The sequence below is a fragment of the Lepisma saccharinum genome, chromosome 20 (assembly GCF_977018435.1).
Source record: "Lepisma saccharinum chromosome 20, izLepSacc3.1, whole genome shotgun sequence".
NCBI classification, from domain to species: Eukaryota; Metazoa; Arthropoda; class Insecta; order Zygentoma; family Lepismatidae; genus Lepisma; species Lepisma saccharinum.
The window spans coordinates 55,894,134-55,913,541 of NC_139248.1; the positions used below are offsets into that span (position 1 = coordinate 55,894,134).

Below are 19,408 nucleotides of genomic sequence, written 5' to 3' on the forward strand. Positions count from 1 at the left end.
AGTACTTGCTGCATGTCTCTCTCTTTGTGTGTGTCCATGTGTGTGTACTTCTGAGCTGAGAAATTGTTCTTTTGTTATTATTGGTTGCTGCTGACGGTATATATTTAAGAAAGTTAATATGGCTTTAAGTGAGAAGTTAGTCATGCATGTTGTTTTTATTTATATGAACAGCACCAGATGACAGCGATGATGGGAAACATGTGCTCCCACCAGGAGTTACGGAAAGGGATATGGATACGTACAAAAAGGCTGTAGAACATGCAAACAGCGTAAGTATTAAAGGAGTTTCTGATGCTACTCAAGGAATTGCATAATTTAGTATGCCAGGTAACCTCAGCGTACTAAAGTAATTGGCGCTCATTGGTCGATCCCTCTCAATTCCAACTTGTGCACTGGACTTGTTTTCGTTTGCTCGCCCCAGAGATTTGTGGGACAGTGTGTACCTTGTTCTGTAGTTTCCCCTATTATTGCAGCAGTTGCCAGAATGAGGCAATTACTATTTGTGTATCCTACAATGGGAAAATGTACTTACTGCCTGTACATGTTCACAAATCAACTGCTGTATTGCTGTAGTAACCATTGTGGGTACAGGATGACGAAAAAGTTTGGAGACTTTTTTAAAAAATATTTCAGCAGCATAAAACTCCTCTATAAATATGTATATCTAAATCACTAATTCTTCAAAAACTTTTATTAGACTAGTAATGAAATTACAATAAGTGCTCAATGTTGTTTTGTTTCAGCTCAGAATAATTTGCCAAGTAGTCTCCGAAAATTATTGACAATGGTGGCACTCTGTTCGAAAGTAATGTTGTCCCTTGCACATTGTAAAGCTATTTTGAATGCATCTTCTCCAAAATCAAGCACACAGGATAATCTATGGCAATCATGTCCTGCGAATTTTAAGGGTAAATATCCTTGTCCCACAAACCACGAAACAGCTCTTTACACATTGCAGTTGTTCATTTAGCTGATTACGCTGGAGTTCTCTATTCACCGAAGTGCTCTGCTGTTCAAGGTTTTAAAATGCTATTTAGCAGCATTAATTTTGACATTGTTAGTGATGGACACTAAGGAGGTTTTTCTCATCACACAAATGTCACTCGTGACTGTGATTTTGGCGGTTGTGCACACACTCCACGGTGAAAATCTTCTCATCAGTAAAAATAACAGCAATGAAACGAAGTAAATGATGTGCTTTGTCCAATCGTTTTTGTTTCATTTCATCTGTGAGGAAGTGAATGTGATCACGTTTTCTAGTCTAAAATTAAATGAGGAAAAAAAAGCTCAAAGGAAAGTCTCTGAACATTTTTGCCATCCTATATGTGTGATACATTCTGTTATCCTTTCAGACAAAGAAAGGTTATTGTTGTACATGTATATATAAAGTTGTGTGCGCGTAACACACACACAAGGCTGCAATGCAGCTACCCAGCAACACCTTCTGACATATTTATCAGAATGATGGAAGCAGGTAGATTTCCGAACTGCACAGAAGCGCAGATATCTAATCCAAAGGCTGTTGCATGGGACTTTTACACCTGATGTACAGATTGTGCAGTGTTTTTTTGTCCTTAGGATGATACCCCATTGACCTTTCCTATTTCCATGTTCTACATGCACTATACTTTCCATTACAAAATTTTTATTTATTTATTTTTGCTGTTACATACATTGTTTTCTTTTCCACCATTACTTCATTATAAATTATGTGCATTTTGGAAGTTGATGATTAAATTTTACATTAACTATTAGAAATTCGTACTTATCTTGAGATTTTATTATCAGGAGATAGAAAATAGTGTTTTTTATTACAAGTTGTTAACTATAATCCTCTAAGCTCTACCATTTTATATCAACAGCAACCACCTGAGTCGCCACCTTCTCCTCCTGAAATTGTAAGCTCGCCGTTGCCAGGAACCCCACTGAGGTGTCCATCAGCTATTGTGTTTGGCCAGTATGAAATCCAGACTTGGTATTCATCTCCATATCCACAAGAATATGCTAGGTAAGTGCAGAGTAGATTACATCGTCAAGAATGCATACATTCTGGGGATGGGACATGCTAATCAGTGCCATCAAATATGAGCAAATCAACATGGAGGTATTATCAGTTCATAATTTTACCGATCCGATATTTCTATGATAGTCTATAATTGAGGGTCTTATTATCGTTTTTATGTATGTTACAAGAATCATTTTAAAAAAAAAGTGATTACATGCTCATAAACAGTCTACTTATATTATTATGGAGGATGAAGTTACTGCATTCCTTCGTAATAGTCTCCAGCCTAGTATAGCACATGTTGACAAATTTCTGGCAATTTTCTCATCACATCAGCGGAATTATTTTCCCCGTGTATCAGTGAGGGACCACCGTAAGGTCTCCACTATGCACGATCGCCTTGAAGCGACATACCCTTAGAGGATCTTTTAGCTTCTGAAACAAGTTGTAGTTGCAAGAACTCATTTCCTGACTATAGAGTGTGCTCTAGCCCTTTCCACTTGAGCAGTTGCCCTACTGAATTTGCAACTTGGCACCTTGAGTTCTGGTTTAGCGCAATCTGATGTCTTGCCAGAAGTGTTGTCCGTTTCTGACGAATAACTGATCGAAGGTGGTTCTCCAGAAAGTTACTGTAATACTTCACTGTTCTCAGTAATATCCGTCTGTACTGTGTGTTAAAGGAGAACAACCTCATAGTCGTAGGCAACAAGAAGCATGCTGCTTAATGCTGCTGGGTGCTTGTTGGAACTTTTGCGGTCTTGGGGAATCAGCATGGTGAACCCAGAGGCGAAGATATAGTACAAGCAATGCAAGCACTGCTTGCATAATTCGAATATCATTTAATGTACTTAATGTTCTAACCGTATTTAGTTTCCATCGCACTCGATTTCGCGAAAAAATGCGGCCGCAAACTCCCCCAGCAGCTCTGTAGCAAGCACCAGCCTCAATGCTTGCAGCCGTTCTGCGGGAAAATAAGGCCTCCGAAGGAGTCACAAGGCGAAGCGTGAAATTCTGGTGGAACCCGTCCACAAAGCTTCTACAAAAAGCTGTGCTTTCCGAGCTTGCGTGATTCCCGAAAATAGCAGAGTTCAACCGAAAGCAGAAGGATTCATCTATGGGTACGTTGCCAGCAAAAACTAGTAACGAATATTTGTCTTCATGAACACGTAAACAAGATCGCAAATATAATAATAATTGTTAGTCATAAAATAACTAAAAGAAGTTATTATCACTGTTCTAAATTCTATATATATCATATTATATTACAAATTATTTTAGATTTCGCGAAATGTAAAACGCGTAAAAAAAGTTGACATTGGGAGTTGGGGCAGTGGAATTTCTGCACCCCCGTGAAGAGTTTTCTCAGGGAGGGAGGGAAGATTGGACGGACCTTGGTCCTGCACCCTGCTTCCTGGTCGGTCCAGCTCAAATTACGCCAGAAGTGTTGACCGCTACCAGTGTTTGCAACTGCCAAATTATTTACGCAGTAATTCAAGTGAGCTCTTTCACAAATTTTACAATCAATAAATTGACTGCTTTTGAATAGAACTTGGGGTGAAAATAAAGCTATCTGAGAAAGAACTATCTACTGATATTTGTACATGGCATAGAAGTATACATTCTGCATATTATGAGCACAAGAATATGTTTTAATGATTGATTGATTGATTTGTTGTTTTAAGTCCACTTTATGCACAGTAAGGCTAATCGGGACTGGACCTACAGTTTAAAATGGGATCTGAAACACTTGTGCCTCCACCGGGTATCGAACCCGGAACCCCTTGATTACAAGGCGACGACACTACCACTGCGCCATCGGGGAGGCCCGAATATGTTTTAAGTTCTATTATTATGACGCAAGTGGTGTTCCCAGGGTCTTTTTACGGTCCCTATTTTGTCATCTTTTCCTTCCTTTGACGTTTTTTCTTAGATATACTGGGCCAAAAGGGGGTTATGTCTACCATCCCCCCCCCCTTCGCCCCAGGCACGCCATTGAATGACACTTTATTACTTAAATATTAATGTACATACTCGTTCTGCTGAAATGATTCTGATTCCTCCGCATAATTTTTATCTCCAAACTGATATATCTTTCCTTTGTGACGGATAAAATTAAGGAAATAGGTTGGTATCACTTTCTGTTGTTTCAGAGATTTTCAAAGTATCTTGTGTGGATGCTTGCATTTGCAGTTGTTGAAAGCGCGTGGGATAGTGTGAGTGTTTGTTGCTTCGTGTTTTGTGCTGTGAATTTATCAGAATGAACGCGTATTTAGGAACGGTTGATGTGAAGTGCGGGTGTATTATTGAGCAATTGAAAATTGCTTCGTTTAGCTCGAGAGAGATAAGTGTTAAAATGAAAATCGTGGAAGGGGGTCGACCAACACCAAGAGTTTGAAATTTATTGTGGTGAGTACATCGTCTATGCATGTGTTTCTTTGCTTTGAAATGAATTTTTTATTGTTTGTGTTTAACTTTTTATTTAGTGTTTAAGTTACTCCAATGCAGTTTTTAGGGTGCCCAAAAATACTAAATTACATCATGCAGCGTAAAATAAACAAATGATTCCCATTTTTTTTTTATCTAAATCGGTTTGGTCACCGTTTGACCATATTAAATAATAATGAACAAATAAAGGTACTAATAAGTAAGTAAGAAATTCCATCTCCCTTTAGTCGTATGCGGAAAGTTCGCATATGCAAAACGTTTAATATCATATGAATAACGTTACCTGGATTTTTTTTAAAAAGTAAATGTGACGTTTGCGGATCATATGGTTTATTTTTAGTACAGTCACTTTATTACGATTTTTTTGACAAATCCAGCGACTGGGTAAATGAGGCTATAAACCTTGAATCTTTCCCCTCGGCATGTCGTTGTACTACATGTTTTGTGGTACTGAAACATTGCTTGCCTCCTTCGTAAGACTACGCTTCGCTACTGGGTGAACCATTGAACTACTGTTGGTTATTGAAGTGCCTCATCATCACAAGCTTTTAACAGCATGTATTCCACATTCAATTTACTTTTGATGAACGAAAGAACATTGTTTTAGAGTGCAATACTCAATAAGGCTCTAGCCAGTGCAGTGCTGCCGCTACACGTTAATCTGTGGAATTATGAAATGTCATGTGTAGAGGTGGGAATAAAGCCATTATGTGAATCTATGATTCATTATTGCTACCAGTCTCAAACTGCGGACATATTTTTGAGTAATCACTTTTTTTTTAAAACATGATCCTCGCAAAAGCATAATTCGTATGTATGGTTGCTTTTTGCTAAGGCAAATCCTATCACAGTCAACTCGGTGCTCTAAGATTAGAAATTTGGAATTTGTTTGACATTATTAGTTAGTTTAGAGCATCGAAAAAATGTTGGCATTACTCTTGGATTTCTTTTTTAATATAGTTCTTTGATGTCTGTATTCATTTCTATGATAATGTCAAAATGAAAATTTTGTTGAGACATACCTTAGTGTACAAAGTCCAGAAAAAGATCAATCAAAGTGTCACTGGAAAGAACAATTTCAAAACAAACTTAAATGTACTCTGGCTCACTATAATTGACAACATTTAGCAACTGTTCTATGTGATTTTTTTTTGTTCAATCCCTTAAGAAAACAATTATCTTTTAAACATGCCTTTTTTGATAACAAGTGGAGTCTAATTTTATTAGTGCTACAAAGTTATGATGAATTAAAGAGCAAGATTTCGGTACAAACACTGAGGTCATTTCAGGATCAAAAGAGGTGTATAAAAAATGGCATTATAATTGTGAATATAATCCTACATTGAATTTAAAAACTATACTTACTACATAAAGTAAGCATTTCCTTTCTAATAGCACATTTATTTAGTTATCAGAGTATTAAGTTTATTCCTGTGCAAAGGAGTCAGTTTTTCTTCTCAAATATTTACAGCAGAATTAATCAGTTTTCCATGATTTTGCATTACAAGATAATTCAGACTTCATAAAGTATATCGGTAAATAAAGACTATATTTTGTGTATAATAGTTTATTTTGCCTTTTCCAGCTCATTTTGTATTTTTTGAACACTGATGGTAGGAAAATATACCTAACTTTTTTCAAAACCTGAAAAATGAACATTACAGCATGTAATTTTCCATTTCGTATTTCTGCCAAAAACAAAATATGCATATATCTACTAATTATCAGGGTGTCTACCAGTCTAGAAATCCTGGGAAATTCTGATAATTTACTTCTGGAAATGGAGGGAAATTAACTGTATTTCTTTAAATACTCGAAAAGGTGATGTTTTGAACTATTTTCAAGGAGATCTACTGCACTAAGTGGCTATTAGCATTCACCACTGTTTTCTGCAATTTTTGTGTTGTGTTTTATTGATATTGGGATTAATGCATATGCTACTAAACAAGGTGGATTCTTGTACATAAGGATTTTGTAGATATCAGAACCACTTTTGGTGAAAGTACATTAATCTCATATAATCATTGAATGGTGTTTGTTGGGCTTTAAGAAAGGAAACAAAATATATGTACTGATGAGTGAATCTCATGTAATATGTAAACTGTAAAGACACTTAAATTCAATAATTTTTATAGGCAAAAATAGCAAACATCTTGTGTAGAATAAAATACAAAATATGGTTAAATCATAAATAGTGCAATTATCATTAAACTAAGTAAACATGGTACCTGATATTTTGAAAAGCTATCGTTATAAAAATTGTCAAAATTCAGCTACAAAGACTATAAACATATTTTAAGTTACAATTAATTATGTAGTACATCCAGAATGTTTTATTTTCACTGGAAGAAAAGTTACTGAAATTATTATAGTTTCATTAACACACTCAATAAACATTTCAATAGTAGGTTTATATATACACACAGTATCAGAAACAGAAAAATGTATATTTACATGTAATTTTTCTGATTTGCTTTAATCAAACTGTTCAAATATTTTACAAGGCTGTTTACTATAAAAAGCTTTTCTACAAAAAAAATACATGTATATGTATGGTGCCAGAAACCATACAAGCAATTTTAAGCAAAAAAAAATCCAATTTTTTAAATAAAAGTTATGATTTTTATCTACCCTGCTAGTAAATGTTTAACAAAATTAATTTTTTGTTTGCCATCAGTCAGTATGTCATATGTTCGCTAATTCTATCCAACAGTCAATATCTGTTCAGTTTTCAGTCTTATTATTACTTTTAACGTGAAGTGAATATTCTAAAAACTTGGTTAAATGGGATTCTAAGAGTGATGTTTAGCAAAAATGTAGTGACCTTCTTACACATGCACATTTAAATAGCCCTAACAACTTGGTCTGGAAAATTTTCGTTATTGATGCAGAAAAGTCAGTGAATTTTGTTGATTAGGCACACACAGCGATAGCGAAAGATCAGGTGAGGCCAGGCAGGCTCGGTAGCTCAGTGGTTAGAGCAATGGCACGGTATGCCAGAGACCCGGGTTCGAGTCCTGGTCAAGCCTGCATTTTTCGCTGAAAATTTCTACGTCAGTGAATTTTGTTTCTACAAAATTGTAGACACCCTGATTATATTATTATCAAAGTAATAAAATATTGGTGCAAAATGGCTAATACTGATTTTTTTTTATGCTGCAGGTTACCAAAACTGTTCCTTTGTGAGTTCTGCTTGAAGTACACTAAGAGCAGATCAGTTTTAGAAAGGCATCAGAAAAAGTGCACCTGGAGGCATCCTCCTGCAACTGAGATCTATCGCCATGAGGATTTGTCAGTATTTGAGGTAAGGAATACTTCCACCTTCTGAACCATAGAAACCTTGATCTAGTGTCTATCTAATACAAACACAACCAGTTTTCCACTTGCACCATTATTTTGGAATCCCATTTTTCAACACTAGCATTTATGGTTTATTTTCAGCAAGTGTCATAGCTAGGAACTTGCTCTTGGCTCTATGTATTTTGTTGAGGTTACATATACAGTGCAATCCCGATTTTATGTTACTGGATTTTATATTTTCCCCAAATTATACATTCAATCTTGATGGTCCCAACATAACAAAATATTGAGAAATTTCCCTCAATTTTACATTTCCCACATTTTAAGTTTTTTTGGTTTGGTCCTCTGAATAATGTAAAATCGAGGTTCCACAGTAAATGCAGGAGCTGCAGTGGTCTACCCGGGTTTGATTCCTAACTAACTCACTATCTAGCCTTCATGGCTAGGTTCATGGCTGCAGCAACACAGGCCTTCCATCTGTCCCTATCCTGAGCAAGATCTATATACTCTTTTCCATCCCTACCAATTTCCTTTAGGTCCATCTCAACATTATCCCTCCATCTTCGTCTTGGTCTTCCTACTGGTCTCTTACCATCAGGTTTCCCAACAAGAATCCTGTAAAATCTTCTTTCCTCTCCCATTCGTGCCACATGGCCTGCCCACCTAAGTCTTCTTGATTTAATTATTCTAATAATGTCTGGACATGAATACAAATTATGTAGTTCTAATTTATGTAACCTTCTGCACACACCTGTCTCCTCATCCCTTTCAGGCCTAAATATTTTCCTAACGATCTTATTTGATTCCTAGGGTGGCTAATCTAAGGTTGGAATTTTCCCATCTGTGTTCTTGTATAAAGTGGCTCTGGGACCCACCCAGCCTTAACTAATTGGGTACCAGGTGGGATATAAGCTGGAGTGTGATGCTGATAACATCACCTCCAACATGTCTGAGATTGATAGAATGGACGGGGCCCTACACCTACACCTCTGCCTATACATGCCTCATGGCATGGTGCAAAGTGCACGGGGAACTTTACCTACCTTACGTACATATAAATGTGGGTGTTGGTTCCACCATGTTTTTGGATACAACATGGAACCCAAGACATTTTTGTGAACTAAAATTGCCAAAAAGGTGTTGGCAACACTTTCTTCGTGTGAGCATTGTTCATGGCTGTAAGACGTCGTCGTGTTTGTGCTTTAATATTCCCTTTTCATCTCTAAGACAGGAAATGTGTTATTGTAACCAGTTATTTGTGTGTGTTCATTAAACATGTATTTCACGTGAGTGTCTTTTGTGCGTTCATTAAACATGTATTTCACATGAGTGTCTTTGCATCTCACACCTGCAAAACCATTGAAAGTCTTAGGATTACAAACTGGAATGGATCTAACACTCCCCGACACAGGGCCACAACTGGTTCTTGCAACACTACGCCAGAAGTTTTGGATAATTCATGGTCGTGACCGTGCTTCAATTGGTGAAAGAATGTGTGATTTGCCACAGATATAATTCCACCATATCAAAACAACTAATGGGAAACTTGCCATCACCTAGAGTAACAGTTAGTAGGCCATTCTTACAATGTGGAGTGGATTACGCTGTGCCAGTAATTCTTAAAGAAATGAGTGGACATTCTCGTCGAAATTACAAGGGCTACATTATATTGTTTGTTTGCTTTTCCTCAAAGGCTATTCATCGGGAGGCGGTGCAGCCTTTTTAGCTGCTCTGAGGAGATTTGTATCTAGACGAGGAAAGCCAAGTGACATGTACAGTGATTGTCGAACTACATTTGTTGGTGCAAATAAGGAACTGAACGACATCTTAAAAAGTGCAAAACCACTGAAAGTTTAGGATTACAAACTGGAATGGGCCTATCGCTCCCGGACAGCAGGGATAATCTTGATTTAAAATTGTATTTCATGTTATTGAGGCATATTTGTTATATTTTTATTATTAATGAATCTACACACTCCAGAATAGCCATTTTCCCCTCTAGCCTGTAAAAAGCATACACTATGCATGCAAGACCTACAGTTGGAGACTGCATGATGCATACCATTGGGAAAATAGTCTGTTCCGTACCTTGTACATTTGGTGCCAAGATGGCCACCAGAATATTCTCTGCACACTAGTGCCTACTAAAAAGGGAGTGAAGAGTCTGTGAGATGAGAGAAGCGACGCTATGTGAGATGTATTGCAGGCTGTCTGCAAAGAATGTATTTTTGGCAACGAATACATTATATAAGTATGTATAATTGAGTGTGTTTTTTGTGTACTAGTCTATCTACGGCATCATTAACCTTCCTTCCTGGAAATGCTACAAACAGTGGCCAAAACAAGAAAAGGGCTTCCTGTTGGATCACGGACGCGTTCATGGTCCTTCTTGTGCCGGATGTTGGCTGCGATCAGCATTTGTTGTGTGTTGTGTTGAACTTTTGTGCTAGCGTGCATTCATGAACTGTGAATAAATACATGGACATACTGTTTGCTACGTGTAACCAGTTTCAGTGCACCTTTTGTAGTGCCAGGAAGTGTTTCGTGCTTGCATTGTAGTTTGGACAACAACAATCCATGTGCGACTCAATAAACATGGAAGCCATATCGGCAGCAAAGACTGTGCTCAAGAGAGAAGTTACTTGCCTTGAGAATAAAGTGAACGTGGGTTTACTGGACAATGTGACAATCTCGTTATCGGTAAACAAAGCCAAACAATTAACGGATGATTGTAAACAGTTATTATTTGACATGGCGAGTGCATGTGATTATGCAACTTTTGAGAGTTATGACTGTGAAAACGGTTGTATTCAAGACCGTTTGGATTCAATGATGTGCAGGCTTTGTTCATTGCAGCAGCAACAGACTCAAGCAACGGTGATGATGTGACGTTCAATGATGTGCAGGCTTTGTTCATTGCAGCAGCAACAGACTCAAGCAACGGTGATGTTGTGATGTTATCGTCAGAAGAGTGAACAAGTGAAGTGCATCTCCCGAAGTTCACGCTGTCTGTGTTCACGGGACAATTACAAGAGTGGCTTCCCTGCCATGATTTGTTTATCGTATCGGTGGACAAAAACAAACAGTTATCCAGTGCGCAAAAACTAGAGTATTTGAAAGCTTCATTAAAGGGCCAACCTGCATTGCTTATCCAGTCCATGTCGGTGACTGATGATAACTATGAAGAAATTGTGGAACCTTCTAAATTCGCGTTATCAAAACAAACGGGAAATTGTTATGGACACAATCAAGCATTTAGTCACACAACCAAAAGTGCAACTTAATCCGCAGCAGCCTTACGTATCCTGTGAGACACAACTACCGAGTGTGTTCGCATGTTGAAAGTGCTGGACATTCCCATAGAACATTGGGATTCTATCCTAGTATTCCACGTTACAGAAAAAATGGACAGTAATACTAGACAGCAATGGGAACTTTCATTAAAGATGACTGAGTTGCCTACATTTCAGGAGTTGTGACTTTCTGGATCAGCGTTCTCGTGCATTATCAGCTTCAAATCCAGGGGACTTCCAGTGCACCTTATCTTGCAACAAGTGTCTACAACAATTGGCCACTGGTGAAATGAATGCATTTCCATTAGCAGCCCCAGTGTTATTAAATGATTTTTATGTTGATGATTTGGTATCTGGTGCCAGTACAGTGAAAGAAGGTATCGAACTGCAGTCACAATTGATACAGTTACTAGCAAAGGGTGGTTTTGAGTTTCGTAAATGGTCCTCTAGTGAGCCACAAGTGTTGACAGCAGTACCTGTAGAGTTGAGTGAAACTAATGTGCCTTTAGATATCCATTCCAGTGAATTTGTGAAAACGTTAGGTCTTCGGTGGCATCCTGGTGCTGACCACTTCACTTTTCTTGTGACTTTACCACCAAAATGTCACACATTGACGAAAATACTATTGTTATGTGACATTGCAAAGTTGTTTGATCCTCTTGGTTTTTTATCCCCAACCATAATACAAGCAAAGATAGTAATTCAAGAATTATGGAAAGAAAAGTTGGGCTGGGATGAGGCATTATCTATGGAAACATTTGAACTGTGAAAACATTTTTGTAGTGAACTTCCAGTACTGTACCAATTACAAATCAAACGTGCTATTGTATCTCCAAATGCTATTGCTTGTCAATTGGTGGCTTCCTGTGATGCATCACAACAAGCTTACTGTGCTGTAGTGTACCTTCACTCAGTTTATGTCGATGGTCATGTCGAAGTGAGGTTGGTAGGAGCAAAAACTAAAATTCCTCTGCCAACAAAAAGCAGGTTATTGTGCTTGGCTCCCTTTGTTGATGAGGCAGGTGTCATTCATGTTGGAGGGAGACTACACAAGGCGAAAATAACAGTGGACCATATACGTCTAATGTTGCTACCTGCAAAGCACAAATTGACTCACTTATTGATTAAGAATGAACATTTAATTAATCTTCATGCTGGTCCTCGGTTAGTGTTGTCCTCATTGCAACGAAAATTCTGGATACTGAGAGGGCGAGATACAGTGCGTAACATTGTGAAGAAATGTGTAACTTGTCATTGCTTTTGTACACAAGCTGGAGAACAATTAATGGGTAGCTTACCGGAATCTAGGATCAATCCTTCTCGTCCATTTATAAACTGTGGTGTGGATTATGCAGGGCCTATACTGTTGAAGGTAATGGTTGGACGCTCTCCTAAGCAGTATAAGGGTTATATTGCCTTATTTATCTGTTTCGCAAAGAACGCCATTCATTTAGAAATAGTAAGCAGTGGAACTACAGAAACGTTTTTGGCTGCACTTAGGAGATTTGTATTTCGTCGTGGAAAGCCCAGTAATATTTACAGTGATTGTGGGACAATGTTTGTTGGGGCTAATAGAGAGTTGAAGGAATTCATGAGACTTGCAAAACAACCAAAGCGCAATTAAACTATTTCAAGTGCTCTAAGCATCTTAGGCATCCAGTGGCATTTTAATGATTTTAATGTTCCTCATAATCCTCATGCAGGAGACTTGTGGGAGAGTGGTGTCAGAGCAGTGAAAGAGTTGTGGGGAATGCCATACTTAGCTTTGAAGAGTCGTATACAGTATTAACACAAATAGAAGCATGTTTGAATTCCAGACCGTTAACTGCTCTATCCAGTGATCCCAACGACATGCAGGCACAATGTATCGTGCATCCATTTCTTAATAGGAGAGGCATTGCTAGCTACTCCAGACAGGGACTTTGCTACAACCAAAATGAACAGACTGCCAAAAGTGGCAGCTCGTGCAAAGGCCGACGCAGCATTTCTGGCACAGATGGTTACAACAACGTCCTAAATGGAGAAGGGAGCAACATAATCTTTGTTGTGGTCAGAGAAGATCAACTTGCACCTCAACAGTGGAAACTTGGCAGAGTAATCAACATTCACCCAGGTGAAGATGGATTGGTTAGAGTAGCAACAGTGAGAACCAGTGAAGGAACCTACAAGAGGCCAATAGTAAAACTGTCTCTTTTACCAGTGTGTGAGGTTGAACATCAGTGAGAAAAACAAACTTTTAAAATTATGCATATAAGGCCAACATTAGTTTGTTCAAATTCTTGGTAATTTTGTGTGACATTTTTAGTAAGAAATTTTGGAAAATTGCATTCAATTTATAATTGTTCATTAGAAATGTGTTCTATAACGTGTACTTAGAAAAGTGTTGAAGTGAATCATTTCAAGGTGGGCGGTATTTTCCGTACCTTGTACATTTGGAGCCAAGATGGCCGTCAGAATATTCTCTGGACACTAGTGCCTACTAAAAAGGGAGTGAAGAGTCTGTGAGATGAGAGAAGTGACTCTGTGTGAGATGTATTGTAGCCTGTCTGCAAAGAATGTATTTTTGGCAACGAATACATTATATACGTATGTATAATTGAGTGTCTTTATCATGTGTACTAGTCTATCTACAGCATCATTAACCTTCCTTCCTGGAAATGCTACAAACAGCGTCCGAAACAAGAAGAGTGCTTCCTGTTGGATCATGGGCGCGAACATGGTCCATTTCGAGTTACACCCTGACAAGCAAATGTGCAGTGTGTGGTGTCATTCTAGTGCAAAAGGTTTAATTCTTAAGGATGGTTTTCAAGTTACATTATTTTGATTCAGTCCTTCACCATAGCGCCAAAGTCTGAGGTGGTTGCGTTTTACCCCTTTCATGTAATTTTTGGCTCCAAAATTTCCTGTTCGAAGGAAAACTTCATACAGGGAACAGCACCCTACTGTTGCTCTGCCACTTACATACATGATTTTTTATACTTGAAAAGTATATTAATTTGTAGTTAATAAAAATCCTTTTCATTATAAGGTTTGGTTTGTTTATGTCAAACTTTGAGGGAAGGACCTACATAAGCTACTCAATGTCTTCTGATAGAAAACTCTTATTTCACTTTGTCGTTATTGTAACAGAAACCATGTGCAAAACACCTTCCCTCAAACCTCATCCAGCCCTTGAATTCTTTCATTAATTTGCACTATAAAACATTAAGAATAAGAATTCTGTGTAATGCTTTGACAAGATTAAAGTTGTTTGAGCTTGAAGTTCACTTATGCACAGATAGGCAGGCTACTTTCAACTGGATCTACTGGGATCCAAATCGCTATGTGCCTCCAGCAGATATTGAGCCCAGGAGAGAGGAGGGTTCATGAGCTACTTGAAATGTTAATACCAGATAAGTCAGCAAAAGTCTCGTGTTGACTTTCAGTTGAATGGGTTACAGAAAAATCAAGCCACAGTGTGAACACACATTGCCACCTATCGAGATATACATGAACCCATGAGACATTTTTTTTTAAGCTTACCAATGTGATGATTAAGTGTTCACGCGTAGAACAGAAAGTGGAATAAGTAAGACAAAGTATTTCTGCTCAAGTGTAATAATATATTTTTTTATCCATCCATACTGTTCTAATTATATTCTGCTAAGAAATTCTTGTTAGTCTGTAACATTATGCTGTACTTGTGTATTTTATGACTGTCTAAAATATGATTACTTTTTTTCTAGGTTGATGGAAATGTAAACAAAATTTACTGTCAAAACCTTTGCTTACTAGCTAAGTTGTTCCTTGACCACAAAACTCTTTACTATGACGTGGAGCCATTCCTATTTTACGTATTAACAAAAAATGATAGAAAGGTAAGAGTTGTTGCTACATTGATATATGATATTCCATTGTTGCATGAGAATCATTAATTATGTACATTTTGTATTCATATTTTGTACAGCTGTGTTCCTTGAGTAATGTTTTGCAAGAGCAGGTGTGAATTAAAATTTGCAGTTCTTGTAATAATAATAATTGACATTTCTAAACAGTAATAAACATCATATTTAATAATTGAAATGTATGGTACATACTCTAGGAACTACCTAGGTATAGTTAGAGAAATCTTCTGTTGGAACTGTAGATATCCAATTTTGCATACCCACATGTTAAGATCATGACCATTCTGAAGGTTCAGAATATTGCAAAATTTAGAGTTAATTGTTTTTGGAAATAAAAGCTTTTGTCATTAAATCTACATTATTCAGTAACTGCAAGTTTTTGTTACAGTTTTGAAGAGATGAAAATTATTAATTCTTTTTACATTGAAGTGAACAATATACAAGTAATGCACTATTAATAGATTAGTGTTATTTTAAAGTTTGTGCCAGTTAAAAAAAAGCATAAGTTCAGTTTGAAGTTATAAATTTCAAAGGCTCACTCCATTAATTGTCAGGGACCATCAACATGGTTAGTGTAACTCACAAGATAGCCATTTCCCATCTCATCTGGTTTTTGAGAGGATGACAAGATGGGGCAAACAAATATTTTTGAGACGAGATTGCATTTTTATAAGACAGACCAGGCTCATCTCGCTGGCCATATTAAACATGTTGGAGCTTGCATCCGAATCAATGAAGGCAGTCAGCTTTTGAAAGTAATAAGTTCAAACTGATGAAACAAGCAGCACAGACAGAGTGGTTTTCATGTCATTTTTAACTGTGTTCACTACGTCATGATTCTAATATGTTGTTCTTTTTTCAAGGGGTGCCATTTAGTTGGTTACTTTTCAAAAGAGAAGCATTGTCAACAGAAGTACAATGTATCGTGCATCATGACAATGCCTCAATATCAGCGGCAGGGTTATGGAAGGTTTCTCATTCATTTCAGTAAGTAAAAAAGATTGTCGTTTTAGATTTTTCGCTGTAGCACAGTATGACATTTTGTGTGTTTGACTTCACCGACTGTGTCAATTTTTTTCTCTCTCATTCACTGTGGCACAGAATGTGGGAACCACTTTATATTTTGTGTTTTCCTTTTAATCAAACCCAACCATTCTTCACTCGATTTTTCTTTGTTCTTATAATTTTCCTTTCTCTGCAGTTTAAACTTTTGTTATTGAAAAATAAAAACTTTTATCACATTAAGATGTGAAGAGTCCAGGGGGAAAACCTGGTAAGTCACATTTTCCTGTTTTTACAAAAATTTCAAGACTTCCCCTGTATATCGTTTTTCAACTGTTACATTTCTGAGGAATACTGACTTAATGCCATTGACAAAAGCAAATTGATAAAATTGCACTTATGAAGTGTTACCCCTGTACTCTTCATAACTGGTATAATTTAAATTAGATTTTGATAATTGGAAGAAGGGCGACACGGTAGTAGATAAATACGGAGAAAATAGTATTCATTGTATCTGCAAAACTTTTTTTCTTCTTTGTTCTATTAATTTCATTGGCCACTGCCACCATCCTTGTTGCAACTTGTTGTACTGTTGCTTGGCGTGCTTCTAGGTGCGCTGTTGTTAACTGTACGTCTGCGTCCATGTCGTCTGCTATTTTGCAGCATTAACTGTTGCAGTAGGGGAATCCAAGTGTGGTATGCCTGTCCGTATCGATGTTTAGCTCATGTGGGAAGTGCATTATGGCATGTGTTTCCTTGATTTTGGTGTCTACGAGTGTGTGGGCAGTGTGCTTGACTTATCTATCGATGAAAGAATCCAACAACACCTAACAGATGCAAAAAAAAGCCCAACCCACTACTGGTCTTGCTAAACACATCAAATAAAATAGCCATAAAATCCAAAAGGTATAAGTCAAGCACACCGCCCACACACTCGTAGACACCAAAATCATGGAAACACATGCCACACATGAGCTAAACATGAATATTGACATGCATACCACACTTGGATTTCCCTACTGCAACAGTTAACGCTGCGAAATAGCAGACGCAGACATACAGTTAACAACAGCACACCTAGCAGCAGCCGGAGAACTACAAACAATAGAATCATGCCAAGCAACAGTACAACATGTTCCAACGAGGATGGTGGCAGTGGCCATTGAAATTAATAGAACAAAGAAGAAGAAAACAGTTTTGCGGGTACAATGAGTAGTATTTTTTCCATATTTATTTAAATTAGATTGTACAGATTAGTACCACCTACAATTGGTAAAATTTTTGATAATTTTATTGGTTAGGTATTTCTGTAAATAGCTTGAAAAATTTTTAAGCTCCCTCATAGCAAAGGGAGCAAAGCCTCTCACATTTGGTGCAAGAGGTCCTGGGTCTGATCCCTTGTAGGAGCTCTTAACAATTGTGTGTTGACTCGGCAAGAGCAATTGGGTGAGCTACTTGAGCTCTGTGTAGAAAACCAGATGGGACTCAAAAGTACTGTTTATATTACCCAATGAAAAATCCACTTTGTAGGCCCTGACCCTTGAAGGGCTGTGTGCCACAGAGTTCTCTTGTAATTTAGTGCAAAATTTGCTAATTTGTTTTGTAATGTAAAGGTGTAATTCATATAATCTGGTTTGCTGAAGTAAATGTCAAACTACACAGTTTATTTTTCTACAATAAAACTAGGGCTGAACAGATACCGACCAATACTTTCCTTGCATTTTAGTCTTTCAAGTGCTCCACACAAATTCCCTCGTGACACTTTTGCAGAGTCTAATTATCCTGGAAATTATGCAAAATTCGAAGTTTCTTTTTATTTTGCATGAGTTTTGTGTAGAAAAAACTTAAATTTTGCTGTAACATAACATGTAATTTACTATTTTGATGTAATTCTGGACTATTTTAAAGCCAGACATCTTGGTAAATTGATGCATATAAATAAGAATGGCATACGTATGCACTAATATTAATCAATGTTTTGAAAAAAAAATAATTAAATTATTACATCAAAGACAATGTTTACGTTCCTCCACTTCACAGATACTGCCAGAATTGCGAAGGTGAAGCTACAACTCCATCGGAAAGGTAATGGCAAATATTCCTCTTCTAAATGGTGGTAATATGTATTTCTCTTCACTATTGGTGGAAATATAGCCTTACAAAATCTACCAATAATTTTTACACATCCTGTACTTTAATCAGCTGTGTAGTGTGCTAATCAGCTGTGTAGTGTGCTGTATTAGATCATTAATTATGTTTGCGAGTGTGTTTTAATTGATCATTCCTTCTTTTTATAGGTTATTTATTATCAAAGAAAGAGGGGCAGCCTGGGACACCAGAGAAGCCACTCTCTGATCTTGGTAGGGTAACATATCATGCATATTGGAGGTCAGTCATTCTGGAATATCTTCACAAGTTTGGACGAACCCCAGCGCTGCAAATTCAAGACATCAGCCAGGAAACTGGAATGTACTCCCACGATATAGCCTCCACCCTTCAGACCTTAAACATGGTGAAAAGAAACCAGGAAGGGAAGTTCCAGATATGCGTCAACTGGCAGCTTGTGGAGGAGCATGCCGAGAAATTAGCGCAGTGCAAGAACAAGCTGAATCTCGATCCAGAATGCTTGAGGTGGACGCCACTTGTAACTAATCAGCTGTCTGCATTCAGCGATGAAAAAGAGGTGAGTTATATTTTATGTTCTATTAATGTACAAACATTTTTTATACACTTATACAGGGTGTCCGAAAAAGAACTCCAGGGTTTTGAATTCAAGTTAATACATTCAGAATCATAAATGCATGTAACTTTTTTTTTATGGAAGTACAATGTTTCATTACCTTTAGTGTAATTCAATGTGTACCCTACAGTCCAATACTCCACTCCACGCTCGGGGAAGCCTTATCTGGAGGAATTTCATCTGTGGTTGTAGTTTTTCTTTGGCGCAAGTGATCAAGTGACTGGAATTTTTACAGTCAAATTAGAACTTCACGTTGGCCAAGGGAGGGAACCTACTCTACAAGTCGGTTGTATGGCTTCTATGAACAGATTAGCATGTACAGTGATGTGACATTGCTGCTATCTGGTGAGGAATGTGTGAAGTAAAACTTGCACCATTTGCTCCAAGCACCATTGTATGCTGCAACAGAAGTAACATACTCGTGTTGGAAACCTCGCAGTTCTTTTTCGGACACACACTATGTACTGATGTGATAATCCAGGACATTTCAGATTCCAGTGAACAGATTCCTATGCTGATAATAGTAAATGTGATTCCACTTCGACGTACTAATGATAGTAATTCATGTATCTTACATGTGGTAAGATCGAAACTTGCAGTTGTCAAATATGAATATGCATTCGGTCCCATCTTTGTTCCCTGAAAAATGTGTTGTTTGTTTTGGTATTGCATTTAGGGGGACTTCCTAATAATATGACATTTTTTTTTTAGAAAATTCAATTAAAGATATATACATAGT

General features: G+C 37.4%; 1 protein-coding gene across 8 annotated transcripts in view; it reads left to right on the plus strand.

Moving 5' to 3' along the window:
- enok (histone acetyltransferase enoki mushroom) overlaps positions 1-19,408 on the plus strand; it is a 328,184-nt gene that overhangs the window by 275,789 nt on the left and 32,987 nt on the right. For all 8 annotated transcript variants that reach the window (XM_083141495.1, XM_083141494.1, XM_083141493.1 and 5 more), the window contains 6 exons: positions 172-269; positions 1,863-2,008; positions 7,613-7,754; positions 14,769-14,900; positions 15,791-15,914; positions 18,227-18,612. In XM_083141495.1, coding sequence (XP_082997621.1) covers positions 172-269; positions 1,863-2,008; positions 7,613-7,754; positions 14,769-14,900; positions 15,791-15,914; positions 18,227-18,612 — 1,028 coding nt within the window. The remainder of the gene's footprint in view (positions 1-171; positions 270-1,862; positions 2,009-7,612; positions 7,755-14,768; positions 14,901-15,790; positions 15,915-18,226; positions 18,613-19,408) is intronic.